General features: G+C 47.6%; 1 protein-coding gene across 2 annotated transcripts in view; it reads left to right on the forward strand.

Annotated features, from left to right (window-relative positions):
* Nucleotides 1-11: 11 nt before the first annotated feature.
* Nucleotides 12-27,784, forward strand: part of LOC308054066 (G-protein coupled receptor 83-like) — a 61,164-nt gene continuing 33,391 nt past the window's right edge. For both annotated transcript variants that reach the window (XM_080366271.1, XM_080366270.1), the window contains exon 1: nt 12-26,832. In XM_080366271.1, the coding sequence (XP_080222397.1) occupies nt 26,455-26,832 (378 nt within the window). In that variant the 5' untranslated portion in view covers nt 12-26,454. The remainder of the gene's footprint in view (nt 26,833-27,784) is intronic.

Genomic DNA, 27,784 nt, shown 5'->3' on the forward strand with positions numbered 1-27,784 from the left:
TGTCTGGGCAAATGTGGCAACAGTGAAGGAGAAAGCTAAAGTTCAGGTGGAATTCAGCAGTATGGAGCAAATTAGCTGCAGTCTGTGGAGTGTGAGGTAGTGTGGCTTGAGAATGTGGCTTGCCGTAATGAGGGATTGTACTAAGGGGACCCTTGCCTTTTAGATAGCACAGAGTCATGGGTGTTAGAGACGGAGAAGCCTGTACTGATAAATAAATGTCTACTGAGCCAGCTGTCTGTGGCTAATGACAGTCCACAGGGGGAGAGGAGCTGGGTGCTGGAGGGAGCCAGCTTGCAGCCAGGAGAGGGTGGGACACAGTGCCTCCCCTCTGGCCCGGGGGTGCCTTTGGGTTGGGGTCTGGCTTCTGGTGCCTGCGGCCTTGAGTCACATTCGGGGGGGTGGTGGTGCATCCTCTGCCTAACTGCAGAGCTCTATAGCCCACCCTGCAGGCTGTGCTAGCCATCCTCCAGTGGCAGCTGTGCCCATGTGCTCACGTCACCCTGCATTCCAAGTACTAAGCGGTTCCCTATAAAGTATCTGTCTTACTGGCTCACCCACAGAATCCCCATTATCTAAATGGATGCAGGTTAGTGCTTACATATTTCTGTTCCTGGTTTTAAATTGAAGGGGTGTAAGAGAAATCCTTTCTGAGTGGCTTTCAGAGGCAATTAAAGCAGAGCCAGTTAAGTAGCTGTAATGACAAGGGACTCTGCTGTAGGGTATTTGGGTATAACAGCACCATTTTATTCAGAACAATAGTTATAACGTACTTAATCATGCTCAGTTCATATTGGGTCCCTGCATATTTACAGCTGTCCTTTCCTTTGGCAATAGGGACAAAGCTCATTAATTTCCTTTCATTACACTTCGTTAAGCCTGGTGAGGAACTGGAGGGCTGTTGAATGCTCTGAATGTGGGTACTCTTTGCTCGTTGTCAGCCCTGGTTCAGCTGCTGTTGCAAACCAGAGACTTATAAGCCCACCTGTCCTGGGTCGTTTATGGAAGTTACGTCATCAGAAGTAAGAACCAAGCAGGAAACCTTTAGGGGGGTGCGTGTCCCTTGGCTTGTGAAAACATAGATTAAAGAATGTACTCAGCCCACGCTGAGACAACAGAGTTATTGTAGATGTATTTATTTTCTTCCAAGAAAGCAGAAAGAAGGAAGTCACCCTTTGTCCAGTTCTCCAGCCAGTAGCTAGGGCACTAAGCTGGGCGATGGTGGTCTTGGGTTCAGCGCTGGCTCTGAAGCAGGGCAGCACAGGGACTGGAGCTGGGTCTCCAAATTTGCATGTATTCCATAAACAGCAGGCTGCCAAAGTTCCTCCAGTGTAATTTGTTTTGGGCCAAGTGTAGCATCAGTGGCCGGGTCTCTGCAATGTTGGTAGCTAGGGCGCTCCAGGGGCCTCAGCTGAGTGGCTGTTGTGTTGAGGGCTGTGTCCTCTGCTAAGTGGTTCCATCCTGGACTGAGAAAACTGAAGGGGAAGGCTTTGGATAAATCAGATGATTTTGCTAAAACTTGCTGTGGCAACAAACTGTGACAGAGAACAGTTTGTCAGCAACTTCACAACTGCCTCTAATCAGAATCTGGCTCTCCCAGCCAGTGGGGGTACGAGGAGGAGGAGAGATGCTTCACAGTTCTGGTGACTCTGAGCTGGAGCCTGTGAACAAATGTTTGCTTTGGCAGCGAAGCCTTCTGTGAGCATCCCACGGTGTCTTGTTTGTGCTTATCACTGATGCACGTATGGCTGCCAGGGAATCACCTGCTCAGAAGGCAGCAAGGTGGCAGGGGGGTCTTGGCACTGCTGCTCCCCAGGGAGGTGCTGGGACGGCAAAGCTCCCATGCTGAGCAGAGGCAGCAGATCATGCGAGTGTTCCCACTTCTTTTGCTAGTGCAACATAAACTAGCTGAGGTAAAACTCCATCCTCTGGTGGTTCAGGATAAATTGTTTGCAATAATACACACTGAAAAAGATTAGTATTGCTTGGGTAATCTATTAGGGTGGCTCAGCTTATGTAGGGACAGAAGGAGAAAAATACATCTATTATGTGCTTTTAGGTAACTTGCTATGGGAAACAAGAAAACCTCCCCCAAAAGCCCACCCCACTGTGATACACACTGCTGGATGTTTATCTTCATAGAAAAACTAGTCTCTCAGGTTTTGTATGGGATAAAGGTAAGAAGCAGCAAGTATTTCCTATTGCATTCACTTCAGGTAGGGCTGTCTGTCTGCAGTTCTAGTATCACCCCTCCTAGGCCCCAATTAGATATGATAAACTTTTCAGAAGTTTACCTAGATGATCACTCACCTACTTAAAGTTACCCCCGCTCTTCCAGGCTGTCTTGGGTGACTGCAAAGCCAAGTTACTCCTTTATGTGGCAGCAGCTGGATGTTTGCAGCGGGGCTGAGATGAAAATCCCTTTATTAGTGCTGTCATCTTGCTCAGTAATCGGCACCATCAGCTCTGCATTACTTCAGCAGGCAGACAATTGCACCCTTACTCCACGTCAGTGCAGGGCGAGTGTTCAGCTGACATTCCTTTATGCTCCCACTCATGCTGTGGGTGTCAGAGAGGTGCAAGTCAAAAGCAGGGTACCTTTTGGATGTGCCCATGGAACTATAAAATGCTGTCTTGATTTTCTTCTCAAAACACAAAAGTTAATGTCAAATTAACCTAAGGCACACCATAACCCCCCACCCCCCCCCAATACTGGTAATTGTCAGTAAAAGGATTTGAATGTTTTTCAAGTGTAATACAGTCTTTGGTCCTGAATTAAATGTGTGGCTTAACGTGCAGCTTGCTTTGTAATATATAATTACCATATGGACTGTTTACAGTGCTTTATAATTTTTTTGGCACGGCGACTTACAGGAGTGATTATAAGCCTGGAGCTATGTGCATATATATGGCCGTGGGAAAGGAATTTAAGCACAATAGCTGCCGAAATCTGCCAGATCACAGTTAGGGGATGGGTGTGAGTAGAAGTAAAAGCTGGCTTCCAGCTTATGGAATATAGGAATAAGGCAATACGTATACACAAAGTACCAAACTTGCCAAAGCATTAGCCTCAGAAACAATCGGTGAATTTAGTCACAGACTATTCTGGCAATGTGAGGACAGCAGGACTGGGCATGTGACTGATGAAACAGCTATTACTGGAAATTAGTGTTTATGGTGTTAAAATTCAAAGACAGGCTGTCTTTGAAATCAATTCGTCATTTTGCTTCTGTTTTTGGGAAAGTATATCTAATACTCAGCAGGTGTTTTTTGTAAACCTCATAGCCTTTGGTGTTCTTGAGAGACAGGTTTCATTTTGCGTTCTTTAACCCCGGAAAGGACTGGAGAGGTGGAACAGTCACCTACCCCAGATGAGTCCTAGAGGAAGACTAAGGGGGTAATTCAGTCCATCATGAGAGAGTTTGGGCAAAAATCCTGTTGTATAAGGGACAGTTAAATAGGTGTGGTGCTGCTGGCAGCATGTCTGACTGGCACAGAAGAGAAAAGTTCTCTTATTCAGTGTCATCATGAATAACAAAGAAATGATGTCTTGTCTTTGTGTGCTGAAGGATGTTGATATAGTGGGAAGTACTGGGATCTCACTGTAAGGAGCTTACAGAAAACCCTGCCTGAAGACCTTCCTGTCAGACCCTTATTTTTCATATTTAGAGGTTATTTTCTTCAAATAAAAGCTTTTGCTTTAGAGGTAAGCAAAGAACAGTCATCTGCTTTTGGTCAGGCTGACTTGCTTTGTGAGAAACAGAGGCCGAAGCTCAGGATGCCAAGAGAGCACAGTGTGTCCCTGCCCCCCCACCCCCCCCCCGGGGTGCCAGAGTCCGTGTCCAGAACACTTGCTGCAGGAGGGAGGTTCAGGCTGTCAGTGAGGAGGTTCCTTCTCTGCTTGTCAGTGCAAAATACTGCAAGGTCCTAAGTCACAAGTAACAGCCAGGACCCCTCCTAGCTTCAGCCACTCCAGCCTTGGTGTTCGCCCATCGGTCACTGTACAGAACTCGGCCATCGCCGTGGCTGGGATGCAGTGGGCTGAGCAACTTATAGTGAGGTGTGGGTGGGCTGTGCAAAACCTAAACTAGTCCTATGTAAAAACTCTCAATTTGTTAAACATCACAGAAAAAACATCAAAGAAAAAAACAACTCAACCCTGAAGTGTAACAGCAGGGTGGATTTTAAAACACTGGCTTGTTAGCTGGGTTGCATGTAACTGCAAGTGCTGCGGTGTTCTGGCTGGTCTAGAGGAGCTCGTTAGTGGTGCATCAGGCTGAAATACTCTTCAGCCTTCTCTCACCAATACTCTGTGAGCACACAGGTCAGTAGGTCACAAACAGCACGTGGCCCCAGAAAGCATCCTTTCTGCTTCCTTTTTTTTCGGTGCAAAAGAAATCATCCTTCCTGGGTAGAGAGCTGCTGTTCCATTTAATCTGGGCCTTGGCCTAGACGTTCCACATCATGTCTGTGAACCTGTGCACAGATGCTGATGGGCAAACACTCATTTTTGCACTGGCCCTGAGTGGAGGGTCCTCACTGTCCCCCGCCTTCCCCCGGGTGCTGTGCACTCTCCTGTCCTGCATGAAGTTCTTGCCGTGCTCTCATGTGTGCAGCTCCCTGTAAAGCTGAGCAAGTGTGACCTTTTCCCATTTCTCAAGGTATGGCATGCTTTTAAGTTGTAATCTCTTTGTTTCACAGAAGTAGCCAACTGACAATGCAGTCAGTTCCTGACTGAAAGGGTTTGCTTCAGTAAAATAGAAACAGACATTCCAGCTCCGATTTCTAAAATCCTGAGGGAGATCTATGTCAAAACTATGACCTCTCTTTCAAAAGGTGTTTGTGATGGAAAATGGGAATTACCCTTCAGTTTACAAAGATGTTTTGATGCTACTGGAATGTTTCCTGTGATTTTTGCAAGGTATAACTGAAACTATTCAAAAAACCAGAGATCTATAAAGTCTTGACACAAGTTCTCCCCCCCCCCCCCCCCATCTCTTACCTTTTTGCCTTTCTGGAGATTTACCCAATCCCTCCTGTCAATCTGAAACTTAGAGAGTAAGCGTATATCTTATTTAAAAATGCTGGCTATCTAAACAAACTGTAAGGCAGGAGGAACACGCGTGCCTGTTTTCATACCAGAAAATTACTTGAGGAACAAATCCCTGACTTGCTGATGGTCAAAGAGGTGGTCAGCTGGTCAGGCTAGGGCTAGAGCCTACATCAGCTTGGCCTTGAGTTTGTCCCTTTCTGCAGCCATTGGCACAAAAGCAAGACAGCCTTTGGGGCAGCGCCAGGGAACATTTTAAGGCAAAGCTGTTGTCTGGGCACAAGGGCTGCCCCTTCCTCATCAGCCTGCGCCCCTCCCGCCACCTCCTTGCCCACCTGTGCTCTGCTGAAAGATTTGGCAGTCAGCCTTGTGTTGGGATAGCTTGTAGCTCTTGGGTTTTCTCTCTGCAGCCTTTAGAGCTCGTGAGCTTGGAGGTGTTTCATGATGAATCAGGCTGGAAGAACTAGCTGGCGTCCCTTGATGTTGCTGGTTGCCAGCCTGAGAAGCCGAGTGTGTGATGAACCACCTGTGGGTATCGTAGCCATGGCTTCTATGCCTTTGTTAACACTCCAGGGCACAGCTCAGGAATGGCTTGCTCATGGGTGCTGTTCTGTCCCTGGAATGAGCGGGACCTGCAGGCTGGCAGGTTTGCTGTGAAATTCTGAATTGTACATGTAATAAATACCAGGTTTTACTGTTGCTTTATAAGGAACCTTCTGGGAAATCTGCTGCTGGTGCCATAGCCGAGTTACATGATTTCCCTTGGGTGAAGCTGTACAAAGGTTTGATAAAACAGATTACAGCGTTTCATTAGTCAGCAAATTCCCAAAAGGCTGGTAATCCATCATAGCATCCAACCGCTGTCACCACTGATTCAGTATGTGAGACAAGGCCACAGCTTTTACCTCTTTGAGGAACTCTGAAAAATCACTGTCAAAGTAAGTTGGCGTGTTGAAAGCCTGAAGACTCAAGTCTCACAAGGCGCTACAAGGCTCACAACAGAAGTGGAAGTGTTGTGGGCAAGGGAGTCTTGAAATGTGCAGCTCAGCCGTGGTAATGCAACGGGTGGAAATGCCATGGGGCACCAGTCTAGTTGAAGTGATGGTTAAGCCTACATGCTGTAACCTAGGGGACTATAAGGAGTGAGCTGGCGTCTTGAAAGCTTACACAAGGCTTCAGGACTATATTGCTGTGAGCTGCTTTATTTTGTAAGAATTTAAACAGGTAATGTTGGCATTTCATGCTGTGTTACAGACAGCAATTTCATTTTTACTCAGGGGAACATCAGTATTGCTGATACAAAAACCACACCATGATTTGGCAGATTTTGAATAGTCCAGTGAAATGGAACCAGGATTTAAAATTCTTCTCATTCCAGTTTGCCCAAATCAAACCTGATCAAACCAAACACCTTTTCAGATTTTGCCTATATTCAGTCAGTCTTGCGAGCAATAATTCAGTAACCATCAGATACCTGTCTCCTGAGCCACACAACCGCTGCAGTTGGTCTGTGATCTCTGTCAGCTCTTCAGTGAGGTGAGCACGGTCCAGTATGGCTTCCCTGGTAATGCGTTTCTCTTGGGCTGCTTTCTGCTGCTTTATTTAACTGACTCTCCACAACCTCACTGCTTCGGTGCTGCTTTGTGGTTTCCACCCCTGCGTACCCACCAGGTCCTGCCTCGCTGACCACCTCTCCCAGGGGTTGCTTATGGTCTACAGGCACCTTGAACTGGCTCTTTGGGTCATCTGTAATGTCAAGCTTTCCTGCCTTTTCTGTCTAAATTGTGAGTCTTGGGAAAATAGCATATTTGTTTTAAAAGCGTGTTGCCATGACAATGCCGCATCTATGATTTTGTAAATATTTGGGAAGTGTATGTTGTTAATCAGGGAAAATGAGACTCGCCTCAATTATGCATTAGGTGCCTGTTTGTAGCTGGACGCCTTCCTGTAACCCTGAGAGCCTGCGGTCAGTGGAGGGGATGATGGTGCTGATGGCACAGGGCATGCACGTGTGCTCACACACTGCCCAGGAAGTTATCAAAGCGTGTGTTAGAGAGACCAGGGCTGGTGATGTATGCCATGAGTATTGCCCAGCTCTTGAGGAATCAAGCGAATTCTGTAAAACAGAACCACTTTCTGCCTGCCAGACTAATTCCTCTAACAGCTCTGAAACAATTGCTGATGCAGATTCTCTCTCCCACACTTGAAATGGAGACAATTTGTTGCCTCTTGATGGCTAAGCTCTCAGACCTTATCTAGCTGTCACTTAAATGGAAAGTTTTAAATCTAGACTGGATTAATGAAGTCCCAGGTTCATTCACTCGACCATTTTCTTTCTATCCCACAGTACAATGTGGATAATCAGGCATTTTTCTCACATGTTACTCACTGCTTTGCAAACACAGTAAGACCATCAGCTCACCTGGCAGCCATACATATTTATTCTGGTGCTTGCTTTTAGATTACTTTCACTTAATGCAGAAACCAGTGTCATTTATAAATGTTCAGCGCAGCCTGGGAACCTGCCGTTTGTTCTCAGCCATTTCAACCCACGGGTGACTCTGCAAAAGAGCATGTCAAGAATAATTCCTTTTCTTAAGAGCTCTGCAATGAGCTATGAGCTTCCCTTGCTGGTGAGAAGTCTTTTAAAAGTTCAAGCAGCAATGGCTGTTGAGGCACTCGCCTGCCTGCTCAGCCAGTGCCATTTCCAGACGCCGCGGCAGCATTGCTGTGTAATTGGGCTGTGATTGCAAAGCGTGTGTTCTAACAAGCACTACAGACTTCCAGGGCCTGGCAGCAGCTGAGATTTCACGCTGCTTGACAGTAAGACTGTAAGTGTACGAAATGCTTGCTGCTACAAAGGTAACCATGGAGGTGGATTTTTCTATTCCATTACACAAAGATCAAGCCTAATGCTAAAGCCTACCCAGACACATCTTGCACACACCAGCCTGTGCGCTCCTCCTAGGAAACCAGCTATAGACCTGAATGCTCTACCCAAAATAACGATCGAAAGCTTGCTCCAGAAGTTATGCCTGGAGATACAGCTGGCTGAGCCATTCAGGGGAGATGGAAATAGGGCATTTTAAAGTTGGATGAACCCCACCTGAGGACTGACGTATGTTCATCTGCATCTTTCTGGGGTCTGTCCTTAGACTGCAAGATGAAGGTGGTTGCCCAGCTTTCTGTAGGCTGGAGATATGTAAATTACCAAACTGAATGAAGGAGAGTCAGCAGATTCCTGTATGCTTTGTTCTAAGGTAATGGAAAATAAATGTCACCCTGTGGAATGGAAAGACAGCAAATGTCAACTGGGTTCATTGCACTGGGCTGCCCAGCACAACGAACTCCCCGCTGCAGGGCACGATCCTGGGAGTGTCAGAGCCCAGCTGGGCTTCTGAGAGATTCATATTTGCTTTATGTGATAGAAAAGAATCTCTTCAGGAGGTCATCTACCTGTTGCATTTGGCATTTTGATGCTAAAACATTATGGACATACAGAAACAATTTGGTTTATTACTGCTGAGTAAGCTCCTCCCTGGCATTCCCTAGTTATGTGTTACAGTAGTAGTCAGTTGGCCGTGGCAAAACAGGATTCGTGAAAACTAATTAGGCAAAACTGCAGAGCACAGTTCAGAGAGGCAGAAAGTAGAGAATTAATTGAGGGAAAGCCTGCAGGAGTTTTAGAAGGGAAGGAGGCTGCTGGTGGAGCCTTAGAAATATGAATTGCAGTTTGTTTGCGTGGCTTCCAAGTAGACCTCTCCTAAGGAGTGATTTTAATTTAGCTCATGCATCCGTGAGACACCTGTGAGGTGGCCCACTCCATCGTCTGCTGGCAAAGTGTCATCAGCTACCAGATGCAAGTACCCAAAACAAAGCCATGTGTGGAGGAAGCCAAGGATTCCCCTCCAAAACATAAAGACTCCTAGAAAGAGATCAGACACCAGCAAATGGCTTGGGGAAGCCGGGTTCCGCACCTACCATCATGGCTTGGTGTTTGACCAGCTCCTGAGGAGCCTTCTAGGTCTGGTAGAGGAGGGAATGACTGATTCCTTACACTTGTTAGGAAAAGATTGCTGCTACTTAAGGAAGATCATGTTTTAAAGAACTTACTGAGTTTTGCAGCTAGTCAAAACATGCCATCAGTTTACAAATACACGTTTTGTTTCTAGTTTTCAAGGAACAGAATAAAATTTAGCAACATATTAATGTGAGGAATGTGCTCTAGAAAAACTGTTTTATCCCTTTTCTGGGCTCTAGGCAGCTGTGTCAGAACAGAGATAAGGGAAAGTGCTGAACTCCCAGACTTCTGTTTCTTGTTGCGGTGAGTGAAACCCAAGTGCAGATTCCCCCTGTCATGATGGGTGGCAGCATCTTGGCAAAGATCACTTAAGAAGCAAAACCATAGCTTAGATAAGGTGGAAACCTTACGATGTATCTCACAGTCCTACAGATTGCTGCTTTATCTCCTTCCTATATATATTTTCTTTCTTCTCTAATATTTAAGTAAAAATCAAGTCAGGCAGGGATAAGATGCCTCATATGGGCAAGTACAAGATACCTGCTGGCAAGCATGTGTTATTAGGCACAATTGTACACTAGCAAGGAGGTGGCTCAGTGGCAGGAAGGCAGGGTTTTCGTTGCTGTCAAAGCGTTTAAGACAGACATCAGTACACCTTCCAAGCCCTGTGTTTCAGCTCTGAGAAGTTGGCTGCATAGAAAACAGGAAATAAAATCATTATTTTCCAAGATGCTAATTAGTAACAGACTGACCAAGGTGGAAACTAGAAGTTCAGGGCTGGTTTTATCTTCACTTGGCCTGTTTTTTCTATAGCAAAAAGGCACTAAACCAAATAAAAACCCTAAACAAATGTTTATGCTGAAGTACTTTCCTTGATTTCTGTTTTATACACATAGGGAACTTTTCAACATTCTTGAAAATTTGGCCATGATTATTATTGCTTTACGTTCCAGCAATTCTAGCTGCTCCTCATTTGCTCCAGAAGCGTACTGCCCAACACATGTCAAGGCACAACCATGGATCACGGGATAAAAAGGCATCCTTTGTTTGCAGGGCTTGTTTTTTTGCTTCAGGTTGACTCACAGCAAATGTTCCAATGTGACTCAGAAAGAGCCGATATTTAATTATGGAGACATTCTGTACTAGCATCTGAGGTTCAGCAACTTAAGGTGCTGTTACTGGTAATAATAACTTTGTACTAATAGCCGTTCCCATTCAAGACTCAAGGCTGTTTGAGCATTATCCTGTTAAGTTGGCTGAAGGGCTTTACAAGTCTGCCAGGCACAGAACCCTCTGCCCAGTCTGGGAGAAGTTTGGATGTAACCCAGAGCTACTTTGCTTCAGATTGTCTATAATTAAAAATTCATAATACCTTCTGGAGGTAAGATTTATGTGCAAATTGGATACACCCCAGCCAGCGGTCAGCCACATAAAATCTTTTTTGGCCAGTGTTAGAGGTGTTGTTGTTTCAAGTATACAAAATAAGACATCCTGTTCCCAGCCAGATTATTATTTTTTGTCTTCCGTGGGGCTGAATTCTGGGAAATTTTAGGAAAGCACAGACAATAAGAATGCTATTCATTTCAAAGGGAGCAGGATTAGAGGTAAAGAAAGGAATAACAGCTTTCACCTCTAAGCTACTTCTGTGAAGTTAGGTGCAGTTCTCTGGATTTTGGCTTCATCCTTGGTCAGCATCGTTTGAGCTGCTGGGACATCATTGCAACTAGTCTTATGCTTGCAAACAGTTTCCAGCTCAACTGAGCTAAAGGAAACCTGTACAGGACAGCAAGTACGTAAGTCACCTTTGTCCAGGTGATCTTCCTTCTTTCAGTCACCATCTCCTCAGTGCCAGCAGCAGCAGCAGGTTAAGGCAGCACACCTTGCCAGCCCTAATGCCCAGCTCCGCAGTGGTATCCTGATGGTGCCTGGTGTAGCAGAGCCACAGCCAGCGAGATGAGCAGCTCCAAGGCTGAGGGCAGAGTACTGCACCTTTCCAAACCCCCCTTTTTGTTGCTAACACTGCCACTTACACTACCACTAATGTAGTCACAGCTGTTCTTAGTTTAAGACATTGAAGAGAGTCCCAGGCGCTCATTTTATGGAGATGAATAATTAACTGGCAATTTTGTAGAGGAAGCCTTGCTAGAGAGCAAGCAGTTCTTCAAGTGCCCAGGCTGCAGGAGAATTCTTTCAGAGAAGAATCACATGGTTCCTGTTTTATTGAATGCAAATCCTTTTCTCTTCCATGAACTTGAAGAGACCCAGGGCTTCTCCAGAATGTGAGTGGCTCGTGACTTTGGCCAGCTCTGCTCATTCCTCCCTTATTCCTCTCATGTACCGACTCCAAAGTCACCACAGACCTGCAAAGTAAAGTTGTAATGAGTCAAAAATCAAATAATTAAGAAGTGAATGGGGAGCAACATTTCTAACAGATTAATTGACTCCCCAGAATTGCCCTCGCCCCCAGCCCATGCTGATTTCAGGACAGCTGCAACTGCTGTATGAGCTGTGATGAGCAAAGGGAATATAAACCCTCAGAGAAGCTGCATTTGTTTAATGCTGGAGTCTGTCCAACCTGAAGAGATGCTCCTTAATTTAAGTAAGCAGCAGCAGAAAAGAAAAACTGTAGGAAGTTGTAGTCTGTGTTGGAAACCTCCCAGATAGGAACTCTCCCATTTCTTTTCAGTTTCTGACTGTTAGGAAAGAGGTAACACAATCTCAAATGCTATTTCTTCCTCTTCTGCAGTTCCCTCCTTTCAAGCGATTCTTCTAAGCTGAGAGCCTCAGAAATTCCTCAACACAACTGTAGTCCTTGTAGGAAATTAGTTATGATGATGACTGCAGCCCCAGTGGCATCAGTCCTGTTTGAAATTCACCAGTATGAAAGAAATGAATGACGCTCTTTTAAAAAATGTTTTCTGGAGGCATATGAGGTCTTGCCAGACTGAATCATAAAGCAAAACCTTTAGGAGAGTTTCACTCGGTAACTTTTTCTTTCCCTAAGATGTGCTTTCCTGCAGCAATGAACTCCTATTTTCAGTGACTCAGTCCTTAGTCTTCTAGAATAGCTCAGTAAAGGAGAAGAACAGCTTTATCTCTCTTTCAGAACATTTTTGCCTATATTGTTACAGTAGTTACTTCCAGGACAGTGAATAATTCAGAGCTTGCTAATGGGTCTTGCTGAGCTGTGTTCATTCTGCTTCACAGGGAACACAACATGAAAATGCTCTTCTTGTCCCCTATTTTAGCTGCACAAGTTACAAGGAAGCCTCTGATATTATTTTTTTTTTGTATTTTTTTTTCACTCGTTCTCATAGATCACATTACAGAGAAAGATAAGCAGGCTTACCTGTTTTTTCTTCAGTCCCTTCCATGTAACTCTTCTTGAATACTTGCATGCTGGGGAGAAAAACAAGACCAAATAATTTCTGCTCTGCTGATCACTGGTAATTTACAGTATTGCCAAGAACTTTGACACACCAGTTACTCAGAACTAAAAAATAATTTTAAGAAAGCTTTTAAAGGGGGAGGTGTTTTACTGGGGAAGAGTTGGAGGTGACTGGAGATGATGGTGGTGGGACTGCAGAAGCACCTGGTGCTGTCACCAATCAAGGGTTGGAAGCCAGAGGCAGAGCAGTGCCGGAGGTGGGGGCGATGCTTTCTTGGCCGAGCTTCACCTGTGCTACAGGCTGAGCGGTCAGGTAAGCCCCATTCCTCGAGAGCATTTTGATGCCTACAGCCCGCTGAGCGCCCTGGGTGGAGGCTGCAGCCTGCGGTGCGTCGCTGGGTGCCCGGGGCAGGCAGCGGGCACAGGGCTCGGCACATCGCGGCAGGCACAGCTGAGGTCCCCGGGCTGGCTCGCTCCAGAGCACTTGCTCCTGCTCCCACACGCTCCTCGGGCTCCTCCCTGTGCCCCTGCGGGCTTCTCGCCCCGAACGCTGTGAAGCGAACGCTGCTTCTGCTTTCTGCGGGCAGGCGGTGCAGGGCAGCGTGCGGCGGCGGAGAGGGCTCACCCGCGTGCTGCCGCGCCCCGCGCTCAGCGGGCCGCCTGGCGCCGGGCTGCCTCCGCAGCGCGGCCGTCCTGGGCTGCAGCGCATCCCAGCCTCGAGTCCGACGGCTCGGGGATCCCCGCCGTTAACCCAGCGCACTGCGTCGGGAAAAATGGATTCACCTGTCAGCAAAGAGAAGCACAAGAGGTAGGATTTGGTTTCCTGAAGCTGTTACCTGGTTTAAAGCTGCTGGCAACGCGCCAGCCTGTCATCTAGAAAACACCAGCATAGCTCGTTGGAAAAGGGACGGTTTCCCATGTGCACGGTGGGCTGGCAGAAATACCCTGCGGGGTGAAACTGGGGAGGCTTTCACAGACGTGCAACTGGCACAACAGAGAGTTGGATCAGGCCCAGCTGTGCTCACTCTTGGTAATATTTTTATGCGGTAATTTTTATAAACACACCATGCTTGCGCACTGTAATCATGCCTGTAGCAAATCACCACATCAAATTACTGGTGGTACTTCAGAAACAGAGCGGTTCCTCCATTTTAGCGAGCAGGGAGACGCATGCCTGCGGTGTCAGTGCTCCAGCCTTGCTCCTGCGGCAGCCAAGCAGCCACTGGTGGGCTCGGCCATCTGCCCCCGGCCTGCAGGGCAGGTGTGCTGGTGGGAGCAGAGCTGCCGGCTGCTCCTCAGGGCCAGGCTGCCCCAGGCAGTATCTCCAGCTCCGTGCATTGCTACTTCTGCGCTCACCCAGGGGCAGGAAGAACAGATAGCTGGGAATGTCAGGCTGCCTCTGAAGTTTCTCCTACAACATGAGTCACTGCTGAGGTAGCCCTTCTGCTTGATCTCCCCTGTTCGGGGCAGCACCAAAGTATCTCCTGCCTTTGGCGCTGTCCTGATTTTGGCTGGGATGAAGTTAATTTTCTTCTCGGTAGCTGGTGCAGTGCTGTGGTTTGGATTTGGTGTGAGAGCAATGTTGGTAGCACACTGATGGTTTTGTTTGTTGCTGGGTAATGTTTATATGAAGTCAAGGACTTTTCAGTTTCTTGGGCCCTGCCAGCAAGAGGGCTGGAAGGGTGCGGGAAATTGAGAGGGGACACAGCCAGGACAGGTGACCTGAACTAGCCAAAGGGGTGTTCCATACTATGGGATGTCATGCTGAGTATATAAGCTGAGGGAAGAAGAGGGGGGGGGGACATTTGGCATTATGGCATTTGTCCTCCCAAGTCCCTGTTACCTGTGATGGAGCCCGGCTGTCCTGGGGATGGCTGAGCACCTGCCTGGCCATGGGGAGTGGTGAATGAATTCTTTGGTTTGCTTTGCCTGTGTGTGTGGCTTTTGCTTTACCTATGAAATTGTTCTTATCTCAGCCCCTTTTACATTCCTTTCCGATTCTCCCCCTCCAGCCTGGGTGAGAAGGGGGCGAGTGAATGGCTGCGTAGGGCAACAGGTGGGAAGGACGGGGACCACTGTGACCTGAACTGCAGGGTCCACCTGAAAATAATCAGTGATAAACAAAGACAGACTAATTTATCCCAATGTACTTAGTAAGTTATCACTTAGTATTCAATCAAGATTATTGAAAATAGCAATGAAATCACCACAGCTGAGTTAATTGGAATTGACACCTGTGAGTCCCCTGCCTCCTGCAGCTCCCTAGGTGACAGAGCTGCTGGTGGGGGCTCTTAGGCCCTGGCCCACCGCTTGGCATCAGCTGCCCCTACCTCTGGGGGGGAAGATGCCAGCAGCACGGGGGTTGGTTTGTCCCAGCCACTGAGCCGGCTCTAGGGAGCCGGGTGCAGGAGGCTGCTGGAACAATTTGCCTGTTGCAGAGCAGGGGCAGCAGCTGAGAAAATGTCTGAAGAGAAGCTCCCGGGGTCGCCTGTGTGAAACCAGCTGGGTCAGCAGAACCAAAGCTCGTGTGTGGTTGGCACAGCTGAGGGATGAGATGTTGATCAGAGGAACCTGGACAAGCTGAAGTGAGCCCATGTGAACTCATGAGGTTCAACAAGGCCAACTGCAAGATCCTGCACCTGGGTCCAGGCAACCCCCAGTATCAGTATGAGCTGGGGTATGAAGCGGTTGAGAACAGCCCTGTGGAGAAGGACTTGGGGGTACTGGGGATGTGCACTCACAGCCCAGAAAGCCAATCTTACCCTGGGCTGCATCCAAAACAGTGTGGCCAGCAGGGCAGGGGAGGTGAGACATACGCTCTGCGTCTTTTTTGTCCTGTTTTCTTTCAAATCCAAGTTTTGTATGGAGTTCCAAAAGACAAATGCTTGCTGCCACCTGCACTTTGCTGTGCAGCTCAGGGAGCCTGCAGTTCCAGGGAAGTTCATGCGGCTCGGGGTGGGATCAGCCCAGTGGGAGCCGTGGGGTGAGCCTGGTGCTGTGTGGGCGGTGTGGTGGGGGGTTGCCGGTTCCTGTCCCCCAAGAGGCATGGGAATAGCTCCTCCACACTCTCACCCAGGGAGAAATGCACTGAAAACATCTCCAAAAGCCAAAACCAAGTTAATGAGTTTTAGGCTCTGCGTTTTAGCTTTTCCTAATTTTTCTCGCAGTTTCTCTGAGCTAACTGCTAGTGTGACCCACCTGCCTTCTCCCCCAGAATGAGAAAAAAGAGGCAGCACGCTCCCAGAGGCAAAGCAGAGGAAAACTAGGATGTTATAGAGAGAACGTAGCAGCTGTGTAATTTTACTTAACAAAGCAATTTGGGGATGTTTCAGCTCATTCTTGTATCATAGTAACATCTTTCTTTGTGTGGCTGATGCAGCTACGGATGGGCTGCGCTCTGAAATGGCTTGGTGTGAGAAATGGGTTGTTAAAACCATAAACCTTTGATCAGGTGCAGAAGTGAAGCTGTGGGGTCTTACTTTGATTCCTGCAGTTGGCTTACATCTCCATAGAGATGCCTAGGCACAGGGTAGCAGGTGGTAAAGTTTAGCTGGGAGATGGTCACCAACCCCCTAAAGCCACCTGCCCCCTCCTCCAAGAGCTGCAGCGTGGAGCTGCATCCCGCTGCGTCCATATGCTCCCTGCTGCTGGGCTGGGCAGGAGGATGCTTACAGAGACATCCCGACAATTTTTTTCTCCAGCTAACAGGCCCTTTTTTCGTGCCCAGTTTTTGAGCACCAAAGTAAAAAACACTGACGGGAAGCTTGCAGCTTGCCCATGAGCCATTGGGAGCGCAGAGCATTGGAGATGTCTCTCTCTCTCAGGAAAGGGAGATCCTACTGATGGTGCCCTCATCTCCGTCAGTGTGCAAAAGAGTGAGGTTTGCCTTCTGGAGTGTGTGCTGTCTCCATCCCTGAATTTTTGGATGTTGAAAGGAGATGTGGAAGTTCATAGGTTACTCAGGAATGTGAAAGCAGCATCTAGCATTCAAGGGAATAGTAGATATAAATTTTTTTCCTTGAAAGCCAGGAATTTTAGTGAGTGGGGCTGGGGATGTGGCAATAATGTTAAGAAGAGAAAATGAAGCATTGGCTAATTCTGCTTTTCTTGGAGCAGAGTTGACTGAAGTGCAGTTGAAAAGAGAAGGGACGGAACGCAAGGAATGTTTTTTTTGTAATATAAATGCAAAATAATCCAAGCTGGAACACTCATTGGTGTTTCAAAAACTTAGCCTCTGAAACACTGAGATATTTGAAGAAATGAAAAAAAAACCCCACCAAACCCCCAAACCGAAACCCAAACCCCAAAGTATCCCAGAATGAATAAGAGCCACTGAAAGAGACTGTGATTATAAGGACAAAAGAATCCCGGTGGGAGATGCCTGGGGCAGGAGGGATGTAGAAGGACGCTGTAGGGTAGGTGAGCGCAGCCCAGGTGAAGGGAAGCAATGCTATCCCAGGGCAGGCATCTTCCAGGGCTACCTCCCACATACCTGAGATGAGCCCATTGCTGGCTTCTCACTTATTTTACTGTGACTTTCCTCCTTGAAAGACGTGCTCCCTGCGCAGGGCTGTGTCCTCTGAAGCCATTTGCCTCTTTCAGCTCCATAGCAAGACCTTCATGAGCTGGCAGCAGCCAAACTCAGTAACCATGGGCTGGCTTAAGAGACTGAAATTGAAAATTATTGGTTTTGTAGAGAAATATTTGCTTGCTAAGGAAAACAAGATTTTCTTAAAATTATATTTTTAATTGACTGGGGTAGAATTTGTTGTCCATAGCTAAAATTTCAGATTGGCATGAATTACGTTTATGTCGCAGCTTTCATTCAGATTTTCAGTGAAAAATGCAGCATTTCCAGAACACAAATAGAACCTGCAGACCACCACCTACTCTCTGGTCACTTTCTGAAACAGCCACCCTTCACAGATGGGTTTTGCAGCTGTGCGTTTCAGGGCTCGTGTCATGCCTGTCTCCAGGGAGTCTTCAGAAGCATTTCAAGGCTTCTTATTTCACTTTTCCTTTCAAATAATATTTTATCTTCTGCATCACTTATTAAAGGAATGAGGTTCTCAGTTCCCATTAGAACATTTGTAGCTGCTAGTAAAGTCAGACGAGGGTGGGGTTTTTTTGTTATTTTTCAGAAACTTCAGAACAGTTTTTAGGCTAGTGCGTCTTCCCACCCTCCAAGAGGAGTTTTCTTCAAACTAAAGGAAAAAAAAAAAAAAAAAAAGGCATGACAGAAGCTTCCACAGCAATTTGCCTGCCTCTGCCAATGGGACTTGGCTCCAGAACAAGCTGTCTGGCTTTTTCTCCGGGTATCAAATTTTCTTCAAAGGAAGAAAACACATTACCAAAACCTGGCAGTGCTCATTTACACCTCCTGATGGACTATGATCAGGAGCTGCTGCATTGCCAGTGATGCCTCCTCTGTATGTCTTGTCTCTGCTGTATCAATCAAATCTTCCTTGTCAAGAGCAAATCTTCCAGATTAGCAGATGTCAAATTTCATGTCCTGAACTGATAGTGTGCCCCTTGGCTGCTTTGCCTTGTTTTTGCTTTACAGCCATTTCATAGTGACAGGAAATAGGAAATAACATGAAATTTTAAAATATAATTTTGTACTTTCTCACTGCTTAGAATTATGTGCCTGTAATCCACTTGAGCATTTTGCTGTGGTTGACCTGTATGTACTACGGCTGATCTCTGCTGTGTGTCTGGCACACTGAATTAGAAATAATTGCAGATACATTAGAGGAGTCACGGAAAACCTGTCAGGTACATTTGTACCCAGCTTTATAAAGACAATTGGCCACAGCTTACTCCCACTATGGGTTTGGGAAGTTCCCCCTCTCCGGGCCAGGGACACACACCTCACCAAGGCAGCTCTCTGGGAAAGGAGTGAAAGAGGGCCCTTGGAGCCATGGTCCTTCTCAGAAACGGTGCTGGATATCTAAAGCAAAGGTGCTTATTTGGCAATAAGATGTGATAACTTACACACGTCCCCTTCTCCAAAGACCCCACCATAAGTGAGCCAGTAGGAACAAATATAAACTCCTCTGAGAAGAAATTCAATGGAGAGACTTTTGTTTTCGCAAGTAGTCCTGCTGAGATGAGGAAGGCTGCGAGCGACCTAGACAAATGGTGGCTGGTGGTTCGGGCTCCCTCAGCCCCTCAGGATGAGAGAGCAGCTGTGGTCCAGCTCCACCAGCCTGCCAGGGACCTGCTTGCAGAGATGCTCTGGGTGCCAAGGGACATATTTCTCTTAAATGACAAAAGGTTGTGCTGAATTCAATTGCTGTTGCAAAAAGAAAGTAGCAAACATATTCAGGTGTCTCTTAGCACAAAATATTGGAAAGATTTGTGCTGTTCCAGGCTGTGCTTCAGGATAAATCTATAGGGTGCTGTGCATGGCTTCTTTTAGTTATATTTGCAAAATCTGGCCTGTGATTGTACATTGTTTGGATCACAAGGTCATGTAGTTCCTCACCGCATTGGTTCACAGTGCCTGTTTTAACAGGTTGCTTATGTGTCAGTCTTCGCTGTGGAAAGGCTGGTCCAGAGTATCCGAAGAAGTCATTGTCAGCTTCTAACTCAGGCATCTGTGTTCTGGGTAATCCCACACAGGTCCTCTGATCATCTGTGCCTTTCCTCTGTCTGCAGATCATATTTCCTATTTTCAATGGGAATTGTATTTCACTGCCTCCCAGGAAAGCTGTGAGAATAAAAGCTCAAATGCTGTTTTGGGGGGGTGGGAGGGTGTATTTAGTTATGTACATTGGCAGATAGTCTGTGCCCAGCACTTTCTTTCATATTTTTCCCCGCAAAGAATAATTTTTTGTTCTCGGGGGGGGGGGGGGGGGGGGGGGGGGGATGACACTGAAGTTTTACAGTGTCTGTTTACCTCAGGGCAATTCATTCCACTGGGAAGAAAGCACAGCACTTCAAGGAGGACCTGAAAGTAATTAGTGAGTTTACTTTGGCATGACTAAACAAACTGTGCTCCACACACTCCCTTTCGGCTGAGCATCTTCGCATCACATGATTCTTTTATCACCCTGTTTACTGGTGCTGCTGCTCCACAGAAGCAAGAGGGTATGGACGGCTGTTAACTCGAGCCCTGCCAGGTGCGGCTGCAGTAGCGGCATCACGGCAGTGCCAGTGGGCCAGGGCCCCCAGCCCACCCCAGGTGCTGAGCAAACGGCTGTGGGCACCAGCCATGCTCCCGGCTGAGCAGGCAGCCCATCGCCTCCTGGCTTCAAGAGGGAAAACGCTGATCACTCCGTGCACGTGGGGCTGGTGGGCTGGAATTGGCCCTTGGGCATGATCTGGAGCACTCGGAGCTGTAGGCGTTGTAATTCTCAGCAATGTGGAGGCCAAAGCGGGTGGGAGAGCAGATGCAAATGCATGTGAGAGGAGCCTTGCCATTCAGGGAGCTGAGCCTCTGCACACTGCCTGGGTGCCGGCGAGGACGTAGTGCCCAGCTTGGCTCGGCTCGCCGTGCACCAGAGCAGCATCCGTTTCAATTCCAGATAATTGGCTGGAATAGGTCTGCCTTTCCTGCAGAGCTTGTTCCGTATAATGTGTTTTCTTAATAGTGGACTCTGCCTCATCTGCACCTGTCGACGAGCCTGATGGTAGAAGGAACTGGCAATTTCACTTGCAATTAACAGTAGCGCAAAGAAAGTCATCCGTCTCCCCTTCAGCCCTATTAGCTGGAAGGAAAGTTTTGCAGCAGATTTGCAGTGAGTCGGCGCAAGCTCTTGGACAAGTGTGTGCTGCAAGAAGTCCCCCACCTTGAAGGGGCTTTTTCCCAAGCAGCTTGGTGGGTATCACAGGGGAGTAAATGGGCATAAGGATTTCAGGAAAGGAGTTTGTGAGTTCACATGCTGAGCTAGGATTTGGCTTCTCTGGTTCAAGAATCCTACAGTAGGAAGAGCAGGTTACGGGGGAGATGCCGGGCTTTACCTCCTGCTGGCTCCCTGAGAAGTGGCAGCCCAAATAGCTCAACTGTCTTAAATAATTTCCCTCTGTCTTGCAGACATCCAACCTCGAAGTCACAGGGCAGTACCTACTGATGGACTGTCCCTGCATATGTGACGTTCTCGTGTCATGCCTGGGTGATGCTGAAGGCAGCAGAGTGACCCTGAATGCCCAAGCACGAAAAGGGGAGTGGAAGGACAGCGCTGCAGCTGTTTATTTCAGTGTACTTAAGGGAGAATTAGTAAAAGCAATGACTAAAACACACCTTTCACTCTGACAGTTGGGGCTGAAAGAACTTGAAACAAAGAAGGAATACGGTAAGGTGTTTCCTACCAAAAGCCTCTTTTCTTTACTGCAGGTTGCTGAGATGGGAGAACAAAGTTGTTCACTTGTTCATGCTGCGGCACTTATTTGATTCTTAGCAGGTCCTTGACGGTGCTGGAGGTAACACTGGCAGTGGGTAATGGTATGTCACCACAGGCAACAGCAACCATGAAGTTCAGCGCTCCCCATTCTCCGCAGTCACTACCCCCTCCCTTCCTGAGAGCACCTCAGCACCAGGTTTGCCAGTGTTGCCTGTCGGGCTGCCCTTCCCCAGAGCAGCGCTGCTCTGCCGGGGGAGGCTGTGGGTCAAGGCCCACAGCCCCCCACTGCCTGTCCTGAAAGCCAAAGACATTGCCGCCAGCTCCCTGACTGATGCTAGATGATTGAAGAGCTCTAGTTCCATGTCCCCATAATTAAACGGGGCATTGATTGGTAGGTGAGACAGCTTGGCAGATGCCAGGTAGGATGTGTGATCATTCGCAGGTCACAGCTGCAGGGATCCTGCCCAGGTCTGAATTGAACTGCTCTGACAAGAGTGTGGGGTGCTGCACTTAACAGAAGGGGGGCCCGTTTTTGGGCTGCACTGAATCTTGTAAGTGTTCACAATGCAAAGATCAAACTGTGGACTTTGTAGAGTCTCTAAATAACCCTTATCTGCACCAAACACACCCATCAGTTTTATAGCCATGAAGCAGAGATGGAAGGAGTTAATTGTCAGGGAGTGTTTCCAATTTATATGTTAGCAGCTGTTATTATTTCAGGGTGGCAAATGTTCTGATTTCACCCAGAAGTCCACTCTTAGTAAAAACATTTTGTAAAAGTTGGGTTGTATCTGCAATGGTGCTCACATATCGAGAGGGGGACACAAGAGAAAGCCTGTGGTGAATAATGTTAGTGGGGAAGAAGGAAGGCACAGATAGGACCGTGTTGCCCAGTGCTGCAGGCTGTGCAGGTCTCCTCCTCCCCAGGAGCCAAACCTTGGTGTACCCGCATGGAAAAGTGTTCCCCAAAGCACTCAGTGTACCTACACCTACTACCTCACGGGGTAAAAGGGCTCTGAATACCTTTTAAATCAGATGCCATTTGGAGCATTGTTTCCAGCTGTGGTTGCAGTCGCAGCCATGCCGGCAGGGCTGGCAGGCACGGTGCAGGGTCTCAGCAGGCTGCCGGCCCTCTGGCCCTCCCCGCACCACGCACGGTGGCAGCACGCCGCTGCTGAGCACGTCCAGGCGTGCCAAATCTTGCCTGCCTTTCCCTGTCTGCTGCGGGCTTTGCTATTGCCATGATGTTAAGCTGTTCTGCACAGTAAACAGCCCCTAAGTTAAATATATTTGTGATTTTGAATTGTTAGCATCTGCCTGAATTACAGCGCTGCCTTGTCTAATTCATTACTTAGGGTATTCACTCCATTATTGGTAAACATGGTTTATTTATTAAGTCATATTATCAAGTCCATGAAATGTCCTGCAAGATTTCTGTGCCCATTCTTCTCACATTTTCTGAGTCATAAAAGCAGCACTAGTCACTGCGAATGAAGAGGAATAGTGTCCTCAGTGCATTAAAGCAAACACAAAAAAAGAAAAAGTTCCCAGATCATGGTTTCCAAGGACTGTTCAAACTGTTATTTATAATCCACCTTTAGAGTGAAAGAAAAAAAAATTAGGAGATAATATGTAGCTCTCATTGTTTCTGTTGTTTATCAAACCTGTATTTAAAACAGAAAAGTGTAAACAATTAGCTTCTCTAGGGAACAGGACTCTTTCAAAAGGCTGGCTAATGCAACAGGCACATTAAATTTATTTTTCCTCATTCAGCTCGTTCAGGCTTGGGAATTTTAGCTGTTGAATTTTCTCCCTCTGAACAAGGCTCAAGCACTGAAACTTCCTTTCTACTCCAGTTGCTTTTTACTCTGAATGGCAAAGCGGAGACATTTTCTTTTTCAAGCCAGAAATCTTATTATTGCAGCAGCAGACCTTGTTTTAGGTTTTGTCGTAATGTGCTCTCAGAGGCATGGCTGGTGTCCCTGCGGGCTGCTCCGGGAAGCTCCCCTACATGTTCTGAAGCAGGAATGGCTCAAAAGCGGGAGCAGCTTCAGAGCAGCACCTTTTCTCGAGCAGCTCTCACAACCTTTCCCCGCCAGCCTGTGCTTGGCACCAGCAACGGAGCTCAGAGAAGGATGGGCAGAGACGTGGACAAGCAGCCAAAAATGCACCTTTGGAGCCCGATGGGAACTTCTGCATTAGGAAAATGTATAATGTGATGGCCTTGTACTCTCTGTGTTTCTCTTATGCCCTCTTATAAGGTGTTTACATACCTCATAAATATGAAGCATAATAATCTGCAGAGACCCGTAGGGACAATTTTGTTCAGCTTTGCAAGCTCAGTACTCCAGTAATGAAGATGTTTTATTCACATCTTCACGGGTGCAGACAGCGACAAACATTTTCATATATATACCTGCTAAGCCTGTGGAGATACAGCGTGGGGAGAAAGACTCCATTGCTAGTATGGTTTGGCTAATTGTTAAGTACCGACCAGTCATGAAGATGAATCCTGCCTGTGGAAGCCATTTCTTTAAAATTAGCTTAAATTAAGGAGCAAGGGTAAGTAGCCTTGACCCCAGACACTTTTACATACTGTACGATGGAACTGACTTCTGAATTATCTGCCTTATCTCTGTCAGAAAGGAACAAGTCCCCACAGGCATGTGCTGGGAAGACGCCAGGAACCCGCAACATCAGTGGTTCCTTCCCAACAGCTCGTGGCCTTCCTGAGCAGAGGCGATGCAGTCCTTGCCTCTATCCAGATGCTGTCCTGTGTCACAGGTCCTGGGAGGCTGCACTGAGCGAGAAAGGCGAAGAGCAAGTGAAATGCCACGAAAAATGAACCATTGCAATGACCTGTGAAAATGCTCATAATCTGGTGTTTTCAGGTCCCCAAGTGGGACAAAACTTCTATGAGCCTCCAGAGCCAGACCTGGCCGCTCCCAGCAGCGGGGTTAGCTGCACTGGTGAGGTGCAAGTTTATGTTTTAAAAATGTGCATGTCAAATTCCAGGTACATTTACGAGGTCAGGGACAGGAATTGAGTCATGATGTCACATCAGTATGCTGATGTGACATACAAGTGATGACAACATGGTACTAGTATCTGGTGAGTGAAAATTTTAACTGGGAAGTTCAGACCTTTTCTTATTTTCCCTGTCAAACTACAACAAAATGTATGTGGTTTATTTTTTTTTTTTAAGTAATTTGATTCTTTGGTATTTAGATTTGCTAGACTACTGAGCAAACAAGGATTTCAATTTTTATAGTACAGCCCATTTCTTTGGCCCTCGTAACACTTGGTCTACACTAGATCTATTCAGAGAATAGATCTTCATCTCAGCTGAAGTTTCAGCAATTTGACATTTCTTTCTGACACAAAAAAAGCACCAGAAATGAAAATGCTAAATCAATTAATGAAAATGAAAAGTTCCAAAAATTTTTTACTCAAGTGGTGTGAAAGCGAGAAAGTCAAAAATCTCCTATAGAAACAAAGGCTGACCCTGTGCAATTCAGCTGGATGTGTTTGAAAAAGTATGTTTCTCCCTCGCTTTCTCTGTTTGACTTAGAAGAGCCAGCACAGGCATTATGATGCATGGTGAACAGTGAAGTCTGCTAGAAGCAGCTCAGAATGTTCATGAGTGGATAATAACTGCAGCAAACCAGCATGTGATTGCTTAAGTGTTTGAACCTTTGACAGAATAAAACAGTTCTGCAAAGAATACTGAAGTATGGGAATATCATGCCTTTGGCACATGGGGCAATGGAAAGGATCATGTTTATGCATGTGCATCTAAATGCTGCTCTGCCAAGTTGTCCTTCTAATGCATGACAAATGGAAGGGAACACTGGCAAATGAGCACATTTGTGTCAGACAGGGTGTGTGTGTATGTATATGCCTATATGTGCATGGTGGCATTCACTGCCAAGCCATCAGCAGCAGTTTCTGACAGCCTGCATCTCCAGAAGACATGGCAGGAATGGTTGCCATTCCTCCTTCAGCAGCAAGAGCCCTGCTTCTGCTGTGATGCGTGCCACAGCCCTCTGCCTTTACGGCTCTAAGGGACGTGATTTACTGCCCTCTAGATAAAAGCCTGAGCTAATTGGCATCCTTACGCTATGAAGAAAAAGATGAAACAGCCCGCTTGCTGGTTCGTGCCCTGACCCAGCGGCATGCCTGGCTCAGCCCCTGGGCAGAGTGCAGGTATGGGCCAGCTGTGGGCCTCAAGGGGTCTGGGGTGCTGAGGAAGGGCAGAGAAGCCTGGTGACATCTCTGAAGACACGCACGATGAAAACACTTACAGCAAAAGATGACATTCTGTGTCTCCAAGTGAATGTTGGGATGCCGAGTTTGTCAAAAACAAGAAGGTGACTTTTGCTTCCAGTTCCATTTGCAAACCTGCCCCCCCCTGCTCAGCCCCCAAGCCGCCCAGCAGCCAGTGCTGTGGGAGCGCTGCAGGAGAGTAGCCCAGAGCGGCTCTTTGCTTCTGAGCTTGGAGCCCGAAGCTGCTCTGCAAGTGGCAGTGTCTGCAAAGGGAGGGAAGGAGAAGGGAAGGGGCTTCCACCCACGCTGCTGCTCTGCCCCCGCTCCTGGCTCAGCGCACAGACGGCTGGGCTGCGGCAGCAGCCTCCCTGGGCACCCAGCAGAACCCTGAAATTTCTGTCCTCATCTTCAGGTTGCGTTTCAGTTTTTACACTGACCTCCACACCATGGGACAGCGAGAAGGGGCCAGTGGCGAGCACAAAGCTGGGAGGTCTCTGGAGGCAGAAATCCTCAGACATTCTCTGTCTGCTACAACTCTGGAACGCAGAGAAATACAAATGCTGCAAATCAGTAAAGATGCTTCACCCCAGGCAGCTGCTGTGCCGGGTACCCAGAAGGCGAGAGGAGGAGAGAGGAGCCAGGGAAGATCAGGGCACATCCACTCCTCCTCTGTTTTGCTGCTCAGCTAGATCTGCACGTCAGACTCTCCCATCGTCTGCGTGGGGTTGCAGTACGTTGGGATAAGCTAGGGAGAGATATGCTATTGGCTATTCCGTGCGTGGTTGTCATCTGGCAGCTGTATATATCACAGGGAAAGCAGGGACCACTCAGCCTCTGAGCAAAGCTGCTCCGGCGCATAGCTCAGAGATACTTTGAGGATGGAAAGTAAAGGGAACAGCAGCCCTTGCTTTTTTGATTCTGACAAGCTGTGAAAACTCTTGGGAAACAGAAATGTGACAGATGAAGGACTATGTGGGAAACCAATAAAGCAGATTTCCAAGAAGAAGTTGCAGGAGAGAAGCAGAACAGTGCCCAAAAGGAAATACTCACTAGGATTTCTCCCTAGGTGCAGAGAGAAAGCGTTTTGGGATCTCTGATATTTCAGCATCCGAATCAGCTTCTGTATGTAGGGCGCATGAGACTGAAAAAGGACAGCAGCTGGAGAGTCCCCAAAGCAAAGCTCACATGTAATCAGCACAGCAAGAAGGATCCATTTATCAACTCTTTTATGTAGTTTCCAACCACGGGGCAGATTTTAAAATGCAAGTGTGTGTGTTTCCTCCTGCAGCTACTGACTTCAGCACTTGAGCTGCCAGGAAGAAGGGCAGATAGGAACGTGCAGCCTGCCTGGGGACGTGGGCAGTGCTGGAGCTCTGCTTCCTAAGCCATGAGCAGGCACACGTGGTTCCCTTTGCAGTACATCTCCAAGCCCTTCTGGAGAGCAGAGAATCACAACACGACCAACTTCTTCTCTACACTGTACAGCTTCCCTAACCAATCCTTCTTCCACAGTGATTTGGACCTGGAGGACCTGGGAGACTTTGGCAGCGGGACCAAGTACGAGGGCGAGTCCCAGAGCCGGATGGTGAAGGTGCTGCTGATAGTAGCCTACTCTGTGATCATCTGCATCTCGCTCTTCGGCAACGTCCTGGTGTGCCACGTGGTGATCAAGAACAAAAGGATGCACTCTGCCACCAGCCTCTTCATCGTGAACCTGGCTGTTGCCGATGTGATGATCACCATTCTGAACACCCCCTTCACGCTGGTGAGCACTCAGCTTCTCTGTGTTTTGCTGGTGTCTGTGTGTGCCTGTCAGCTGTGTACCCATGTATTGAATGGGCCAGTAACAGGCTAACATGCAGAGTTTCTTTCTGGCTCCCCTCCTCTCTCCTTTTGCCTCCCGGAGAAGCCAGAGACGTGCGCCCCCCCCCAGTCCCCCGTCCCCGTCCCCGACAGCCCTCGCACGCAGGCAGGGCTCGGCAAGCAGAACTGGTGGGCTTGTGCCCCTAGCGATGCTGCTGGCAGGCACCGCTCCACTGTGGCTTTCCTTCCTCTTCCAGAAAGGTGGCAAGGCACGGATGTTGAAGCCCTTTTGATGAGGAAGGAAGCAGGGACAAGTTTGACAGTAGGAAGTCCAATTAACTGCCAATTTCCTGCAGAAATGATGCAAATGAGGTTGGTCCTTGTGAGGGTGAAACTGCTAGGTCTGTGCTGAGCCCTGTCAGCCTGGCATACCTCTTCCTCGGGTGCTACAAACTGTGCTTCTTGGGGCTGATTGCACTTTTATATTCAGTTACTAAATAATATGAGACATAAAAAAATTCAAAAGAATGAGTTGAGAGGAACAGATTGATTTATTGCCCCACTGTCATAATCTATACACAATGTCTAAGTAGACTCCGTATAGCAGAAGCTGACAGACCTCTGGTCCAAAAGATCCTAAATACTCCTGCTTCAGTCCTTGCCCAGAGCTGTCTGTAGTGTTCTTCTGCCTTCTAAAAGCAGTTGCTGAACTGTCAGTTCGAATTCACCTTTTCTTAAATTGATTCTGCTGCTTTGGTGTGATTCCTCTGCCCTCCTCTGACGGCGTTTGCATACCGGGATCCGTTCAGGGAAAGGAGAGTGCCCTCTGGTGTGTTTGCACAACAATAGTCACACATTAGGCACAAGTGATTAAATAACTGTAATCTCTCCTAGGAAACAGCTCTACATCAGCT

This window comes from Falco punctatus (assembly GCF_963210335.1).
Source record: "Falco punctatus genome assembly, chromosome: 15".
In the NCBI taxonomy this organism is placed as follows: Eukaryota; Metazoa; Chordata; class Aves; order Falconiformes; family Falconidae; genus Falco; species Falco punctatus.